The sequence below is a fragment of the Cebus imitator genome, unplaced genomic scaffold (assembly GCF_001604975.1).
Source record: "Cebus imitator isolate Cc_AM_T3 unplaced genomic scaffold, Cebus_imitator-1.0 Scaffold53, whole genome shotgun sequence".
In the NCBI taxonomy this organism is placed as follows: Eukaryota; Metazoa; Chordata; class Mammalia; order Primates; family Cebidae; genus Cebus; species Cebus imitator.
Window position 1 is genome coordinate 3,929,729 of NW_016107368.1, and position 8,203 is coordinate 3,937,931.

An 8,203-nucleotide genomic window follows, 5' to 3' on the forward strand; every position below is an offset into this window, starting at 1 on the left:
TTTTTTTTAGACAGGGTTTCAGCATGTTGGTCAGGCTGGTCTTGAACTCCTGACCTCAGGTGATCCACCCACCTTGGCCTCCAAAATGCTTGGATTACAGGTGTGAGCTACTATGCCCGGCCCAAAAATCTTTTTTAATTAGCCAGGCATGGTGGCATGTGCCTGCAGTACCAGCTACTTGGGAGGCTTACGCAGGAGGATTGCTTGAGCCCTAGAGTTCAAGGCTTTAGTGAGCTATGATCACACCACCATACCCCAGCCTGGGTGACAAAGGGAGACCCTGTCTCTAAAAAAACCAAAAACCCTAGAGTTTAGCGTTTCCCTGGGGTTGGAGGCTGGGTGAGGCTGGGAGGGGAGTGTCACCAGTGGCCGTCCCTTCCCCACAGGCATCATCACGGTGATGTCAGCTCTGTCAGTGGCCCCCTCTAAGGCCTGCGAGTACTCCAAGGAGGGCTGGGAATACGTGAAGGCGCGCGCCAAGTAGCGAGCCAGTGGGCCGCCCGCCCAGGCCAGAACGGACAGGGCTGCCACCAACCTGGAGACTCCAGCCTGGGACCCCACTCCGAGGGCAGCTCCCGGCCTTGCCGGCCCAATAAAGGACTTCGGAAGTGTTTCCTGACCCGTGTGCTGGCCCCTGGGGGGCACAGGGTCGGCCTGCCGGTGCCCAGAGCACCGAGGCCTGGGCTTCTGGCTCCTGATGGCTCGTCAGGGCTTGACCTTGACCACAGGCCATGGCTCGCCCTTTGACGTCTGCTCTGGCATCAGAAGTCAGAGCAGGTGCTCCCGGTGCTCCAGGCGCCGTGCTCTGGGGCCGGGAAATTGCTTTGGCCAAGTCTGGCTTGTGGGAGGGGTCTTGGTTTTGGCGGGCTGAGCCCAGGGTGGGACAGTGTAAGAGCCAGAGTGGACAGAAGTGGGGTCCGCTTCCCTGGGGACACAGGGCAGGGGCCCCTGGGACTGATGGTTCCCGCCCTCCACAGCTCCCATCTGTGGTCTAGTCCCCAGCCCTTCCTTGCCCAGTCTCCACCATGATTCCACCCTCTCCCTGACAACCCTGGCAGGAGATTCCTGGCCATCAAAGCAAATCCAGGTGTTTGTTGTGGCATTCAGAGGGCCTCCTGCATGTGCTCTCCCCACTGGGACACCTTCCCTGACACCCCTTCCGCACGCTGGCCGAGCTACCTGGCAGCCTGCATGGGTCTCCTGCATCAGGCATGAGCCCTGGGAGGGCGGGCCTGTCCAGGGGCCCATGAGAGGCTCCCAGTACCCATACACAGAGGGCGGTCCACAGGGTTGGTGATGGAAAGAGGCCTGTGCCCAGAGCAGGGAGCCAGCAAGTGACACTCACCGAGTTGGCACAGGGGCCCCATTCCAACAAGTTCGGGGGCTGATGTTGCTTGGTGTAGGGCCCGAGCTCAGGAGGTGACAGCTGGTCCGAAAAAAGGAGCAGAGACTAGAGGCTGGGGCATCTCCCCCGCTGTCCCATTCAGAGAGGAGAAGCACTGGCCTGAGCAGAACATGGGAGGAGTGTGGCTGAGATCAGAGGCCTCATCTGGTAGAAGGGGAGCCCACAGGGCCTGCGCCACCCCATTCTCCCCAGGAGCATGGTCCCTGCCCTTACTGGGCCTTAGCGGTGGGGCAGGACTAGGGTGAGGTTGGGATGAGCAGGGCAGAGGACCATCCTTGACTCTCGCTGCAGGAGGAAGCTGGTGCTTGCTGTCCTGGCCAGGAGCACCCATACACTGCCCCCGACCCCATCCACCAAGCCCTTCCTGAAGACCCAGGAAGGAGCAGGCTTTGGGCCCATTTTACAGATGAAGAAGCTTGCAAAAACAGTTCTGTCTGCCCAGCCTGTCTGGAGTCAGGCTGTTACCACAAACCCTCGCTGGGGATGCAGAATTTCCAATCACCTGGCACGCAGGCACCCAGCCCAGCCTGCAAGGACAGGAGGGGTCTGCCTTGAGCGCTGGGATACCATGGCTGGGCCAGGGGCGTCCAGCCGCTCCAGGAGTCCTCTGCAGCCTCAGCCACCCGTCGCCATCACTGTTAGAGGGGAAGGACTGGAAAGGCCAGTGAGCAGCCACCCTCTGGGCCCCTTCATCTCCATCCAGGCAGCCAGGTCCTGCAGCTCCATGAGTGTGGCTTACTTCTTCCCGGGGGTCACGGGCTTCATCCCATGAGTCTCTCCTTGCCCATCCACTGGCACCTGTATGTGAGAACGTGCCTGGGGTCAGGGGAGTTGGGGGCCGTGGAAATGGGGCCCCAGAGAGCAGAGGTGGGTGGAGCAAGTCTAGGGTGACTTTGGGAAGGCGGGAAGGGGCTGGGAAGATACCTGACCACACCCACAGCCAAGACCACAGAGCGAGGCAAGGCCGGCGTGTGGCACAGTGCCACTTGACAGCTGGAGTCACTTGGCAGCTGGAAGCAGTACAGGCTAGGAAGAGTCCAGGAAAAGCTAGTCTGTCCCAATGTGGGCAGGGCAGAGCTAGAAGAGAGAGCAGGGACAGTCCATAGGCAGAGGCCAGCTGGGGCTGGGATGTGGAGGACACCAAGTAGCTGGCTATCATCAGTGGCTGCCCTTCCTCTCAGCTGTCACTACAGGTGCCCATGGTGTTGCTCCAGGCTTGAGCACACCTTGCCTGGCCCTGGCCTGGAGTGCTAACTGGGTGTCCCAAGGGGTGGTGGGTACAGCAGGAATGGAGGTGATTAGCTGGGGACAGTGGCATGTGCCTGTACTCCTGGCTGAGGCAGGAGGATCACTTCAGCCTGGGACACTGAGACTGCGAGTGAGCCGTGACCACCACTGCCCTCCAGCCCTGGGTGACAGAGCGAGACCATCTCTTAAATAAGTATATAAATAGGGGCCGGGCGCGGTGGCTCAAGCCTGTAATCCCAGCACTTTGGGAGGCCGAGGCGGGTGGATCACGAGGTCAAGAGATCGAGACCATCCTGGTCAACATGGTGAAACCCCGTCTCTACTAAAAATACAAAAAATTAGCTGGGCATGGTGGCACGTGCCTGTAATCCCAGCTACTCAGGAGGCTGAGGCAGGAGAATTGCCTGAACCCAGGAGGCGGAGGTTGCGGTGAGCCGAGATCGCGCCAAAAAAAACCAACAAGGGAAAAAAGAGCGAAACTCCGTCTCAAAAAAAAAAAAAAAAGTATATAAATAAAAGCTTGGCAGGGTGGCTCACACCTGTCATCCCAGCACTTTGGGAGGCCCAGGTGGGTGGATCACGAGGTCAGGAGTTTGAGACCAGCCTGGCCAATATGGTGAAACCCCATCTCTACTAAAAATACAAAAATTAGCTGGGCATGGGTGCCTGTAGTCCCAGCTACTTGGGAGGCTGAGGCAGAAGAATCACTTGAACCCAGCAAGTGGGGGGTTGCAGTGGGCTGAGATCGCGCCACTGTCCTCCAGCCTGGGCGACAGAGTGACAGCAGCAGCCCGGGTTCTTCCTGTGTGGGCGGAGGGCCGAGGGCTGAGCAGCCAGTTTTAATTAAATCTGAAAGGACAAGGTGAAATCCGAAGCAGCTGACAGCCACACGTCTTCCCATCTCACGCGGCCCTGGAAGTGAGTTTGCTGTCCATAGTGATGTAGGAATTTTCTTCTCAGTCACTTTGCCAGCCAGGGACATCCAGCTGGCGACACCTATGACACATAGCCTGGCCCTCGCTCGGCCATGCTGGCCTGAGTTACAGCTTGTACCTGCGTTCCGTGGTTTGCCAGCTATTGTACTATGCCCAAGACGAATGAGGATACCCTGGACACTGAAGGCTGAGGAGGGAGGAGAAGAATTGTATGGAGCGACAGAACCGCATTCAGCAGAGACGGGGTGCGGGGAGTGGCTCTCTTCTCCTGTAGGGGTCCAGGACTTTTTCTTTTTTAAACAATCTGTAAAAGTTTTACCACCTAAGAATTTTCACTCCAAGAAAAATACATAGTAGCACTAACTTGCAGGTCTGTGAGTTAACAGATATGTTTTCTCTATGGAAACTTACTAGCTTCAGTAATGTTTCTGGATGAAGCATCAAGTTACTTTGCACGTTTGTAACATTTTTAAAAGACTGGTCCAGCAGTGTTTTCTCTAATTTTAATTCCTCCTCTTCATTTAAAGTATTGGCAGTAGCATCATTACATGGATTGTCTAGAATGTCTTCGTTTAATCCGACTTTTATTGATTGATTGATTGATTTTTGAGAAGGAATCGCCTTGTTGCCCAGGCTGGAGTGCAGTGGCGCCATCTCAGCTCACCACAACCACTGCCTCCTGGGTTCAAGCAATTCTCCTGCCGCAGCCTCCGGAGTAGCTGGGATTACAGGCACCCACCACCTCGCCTGGCTACTTTTTTGTATTTTTGGTAGAGATGGGGTTTCACCCTGTTGGCCAGTCTGGTCTCAAACTCCCAGCCTCAGGTGATCTGCCCGCCTCGGCCTCCCAAAGTGCTGGGATGGCAGGTGTGAGCCACCATGCCCGGCCTTGACACCGCCTTTTGATCCTCATCAGTATTAACCTCTTCACCTGTTGTGTCCTGGGTGTATTCATTAACCTGTCGTTTCCTAGTGACTCAGCAGCTCTGCCTGCCTTCTTTCCAAGGCCAGATGCTTATTTCTGACAATTCTTTGTTGCTGCTCTTCTGTTAGGTTTTTATGTGACTCAGAAGCAAACGTCTCACTTTCAGATGAGTTTGTCAGAAAGGGATCGAGTTCAGCAGCAGTTACTTCCTGGTCATTGTTTTCCACAACGTCGTCATTATTGCTAACATAATCTTTTTTTTTTTTTTTTTTTGAGATGGAGTCTTGCTCTGTCACCCAGGCTGGAGTACAGTAGCTTGATCTCGGCTCACTGCAACCTCCACTTCTCAGATTCAAGCGATTCTCCTCCCTCAGCTGGGTAGCTGGGACTACAGGCGTACACCACCACGCCCGGCTCATTTTTATATTTTTTTTAGTAGAGATGAGGTTTCACCATGTTAATCAGGCTGGTCTTGAACTCCTGACCTCATGATCCATCCGCCTCAGTCCCCCAGTGCTGGCATGAGCCACCGCACCGGCTGCTGACATAATCTTCCTATAAAATAGGAAGATCAAGTCTCATGACTTTTTCCTTTGAATTCTGCCTTATGGCTGGAAGTCCTCTCTCTGAGCATCCATCTTCGGTGTATTTCTTTTAACTGTTCTCCGTGGACAGAAACAGGTGCTCCACTTCCTGACTCTTCATCAGCCCCTTCACCATCTTGTCTTTCTGGAGAGGCTGGAGGTGGGAAAGGAGGAAGTTTCATCTTGTACATGCTTATGATCTGGTAGGTCCATGCGCCATTCTCTTGTGGTTCTAGCATCTTTTCCTCTGGCTTTCCTCCCTCTGTGTCCAGGGCTTTTTATGCGCTCAGAATAGGGGAGGAGCAGGCCATAGGTAGTATTGGAAAGGGGAGCATTTGATTGGAATTGAAAGGCATTATTCAGAAATAATCAATCAGGAAAAGGCAGGCAAACAGGAACAGTTCTCACTCTTGGCCGGGAGAATGCGTGGTGGCTCACGCCTGTAATCCCAGCACTTTGGGAAGTCGAGGTGGGTGGATCACCTGAGGTCAGGAGATCGAGACCATTCTGGTCAACACGGTGAAACCGCATCTCTACTAAATATACAAAATTTAGCTGGGCGTGGTGGCGCGTGCCTGTAATTCCAGCTGCTGGGGAGGCTGAGGCAGTAGAATCGCTTGAACCAGGGAGTCAGAGTTGCATTGAGCCAAGATGATGTCACTGCACTCCAGCTTGGTGACAGAGCAAGACTCCATCTCAAAAAAAAAAGAAAAAAGATGATTAGTAAGCATGGATGAATGAATGGATGAGTACAGTCAATGGCTTGATGGATTAATGAGGGGATGGGATGCATACATGGGTGGGTGGGTGTGTAGATGGATAGGTAGATGGATGGATGGATGGATGGTTGAATGATTGGGTGGGTGGATGGATGAATAGGTAGATGGATGAATAGGGTAGATGGATGGGTGGGTGAGTGGATGGACGGTGAATGGATGGGTGGGCAGATGGCTGGATGGGTGGATGGATGATTGGGTGGGTGGGTGGGTAGGCAGGTGGGTGGGTGGATGTGTGGGTGGATGGATAATTGGGTGGGTGGATGGATAGGTAGGTAGATGGATGAATGGGTTAGATGGAGGATGGAGGATGGATGGGAGGGTGGGTAGGCAGGTGGGTGAGTGGATGGGTGGGTGGATGGATAGGTAGGTAGATGGATGAATGGGTTAGATGGAGGATGGATGGGTGGGTGGGTAGGCGGGTGGGTGGGTGGGTGGATGGATGGATGGATAGGTAGGTAGATGGATGAATGGGTTAGATGGAGGATGGATGGGTGATGTACAATGACTCATTAGTCTATTCCACTTACCCTCAAAGCACTGGTCCATCTTGGCTCAGAGTCTTGCCAATGAAGGCCTGCTCTTGGGGAGAGCCTGGCATTGTTGGACTGGCTGCCAGGAGAGGCCTGGCCAACTGTGCAGAGGTTTCCCTGGCTGAGGTGCAGCCGAAGTGGACACTCGTGCCTCGCTGTGCTGAAACCAAGGGCAGGGTCTGTCCCTCTGGGACCTGGGCTTCAACTGCTTCCTGGAGATGTGTGTAAGGATGGGGACCATGATTTGGAGGGAAAAGGCTCCTCTTACTCTGTAGAACAACCTCAAGAGACCATCAAGTAGCCCACGACTGGAGATTTTTCACTCCGAGTGTTAAAAACACATGGTGCTATCCCTTGTGGCTATTCCTCTCTTCCCTCAAAGCCTTCTGGCAGTTGCTCCTCCCAGCTTGCTCCTGCTGGCCTTGGAGCCTTCACAGCGTGTTCCCCCAGGCAGGAAAATGCCTCCATTCCTTCTGTGGCCAGGGCAACCTGTACCATCGAGCTGCACTTTTTTTTTTGAGGCGGAGTTTCACTCTTTTCTTCCAGGCTGGAGTGCAATGCAACGATCTCAGCTCACTGCAACCTCCGCCTCCTGGGTTCAGGCGATTGTCCTGTCTCAACCTCCTGAGTAGCTGGGATTACAGGTGTGCACCACAACACCCAGCTAATTTTTTATATATTTTTTTTTGTAGAAACAGGGTTTCACCATGTTTGCCAGGCTGGTCTCAAACTCCTGACCTTGTGATCTGCCTGCCTCAGCCTCCCAAAGTGCTGGGATTACAGACCTGCGCCACAGTGCCCGGCCTAAGCCACACTTCATAAACTCACCATGTGCATGTGTGCCTGCCTTGAAGGCAGGCACCAACTGGGTCTGTCGTGTGGAACACATCTGGTCAGTGCCAGGGACCCTGCTTGAGAAGGGGCTCTGGAAATGGGAGTTGAATGAATGGGTAGTTCGAAGCTTGGATCTTTTCCACTGCCAGCTGGTGGTTCTCACTTAAGTCAGTTCACCCTGGTAGGCCTCAGTTTTCCTGTCTGCAAAATGGGGTTGTACAACCTCCCAGGGTTACATTGAGGATGGTGGGGAAGAGCAGGTACAGCTCAGTGCCTGGCTGACAGCAGAGCCAAATCCCTGTCCTTCCCTGTGTAGCAAGCAGGACAGCAAACAGTGTTGCCTGGGCATTAGAAGTAGAACACCATGGGCTGGGTGTGGCAGCTCACATCTGTAATCCCAGCACTATGGGAGGCCTAGGCAGGTGGATCACCTGAGGTCAGGAGTTCAAGACCAGCCTGGTCAACATGGTGAAACCCTGTCTCTACTAAATATACAAAAATTAGCCAAGCATGGTGGCGCATGCCTGTAGTCCCAGCATACTCAGGAGGCTGAGGCAGGAGAATCGCTTGAACCCAGGAAGGAGAGGTTGCAGTGAGCTGAGATTGCACCATTGTGCTCCAGCCTGGGCAACAGAGTGAAACTTTGTCTCAAAAAAGAAAAAAAAAAAAAAAAAAATAAAAAAAAAATAGACCACCACATACAAATGACTCAAGACTGTGGCCAGGGAGAAGCACTTTGAGGCATCTCTCCTGCCTAGGAGACTGGGCTGTGTTGCCCCATTCCTGTGATCCCAGCATTTTGGGAGGCCAAGGCAGGTGGACTGCTTGAGCCCAGGAACCCAAGACCAGCCTGGGCAACATGATGAAACCCATCTCTACAAAAGATACAAAAATCAGCCAGGTGTGGTGTCACCCACCTGTAGTCCCAGCTACTGGGCAGGCTGAGGCGGGAAGGGTTGTTTG

At 53.9% G+C, this 8,203-nt stretch overlaps 2 protein-coding genes across 3 annotated transcripts in view; one reads left to right on the top strand and one right to left on the bottom strand.

Moving 5' to 3' along the window:
• The window catches only part of MICOS13 (mitochondrial contact site and cristae organizing system subunit 13), a 3,512-nt gene extending 2,899 nt beyond the window's left edge, over positions 1 to 613 (top strand). The window contains exon 4 of the mRNA XM_017528375.1: positions 387 to 613. Coding sequence (XP_017383864.1) covers positions 387 to 484 — 98 coding nt within the window. The 3' untranslated portion in view covers positions 485 to 613. The remainder of the gene's footprint in view (positions 1 to 386) is intronic.
• The window catches only part of HSD11B1L (hydroxysteroid 11-beta dehydrogenase 1 like), a 19,488-nt gene extending 11,285 nt beyond the window's left edge, over positions 1 to 8,203 (bottom strand). The window contains exon 1 of one of the 2 annotated variants that reach the window (XM_037738400.1): positions 8,158 to 8,203. The gene's annotated coding sequence lies outside the window, so the exon portion shown is untranslated. Of the gene's footprint in view, positions 1 to 3,015; positions 3,055 to 8,157 lie in introns of those variants that run through there. The other variant, XM_037738401.1, reaches the window with a different exon arrangement.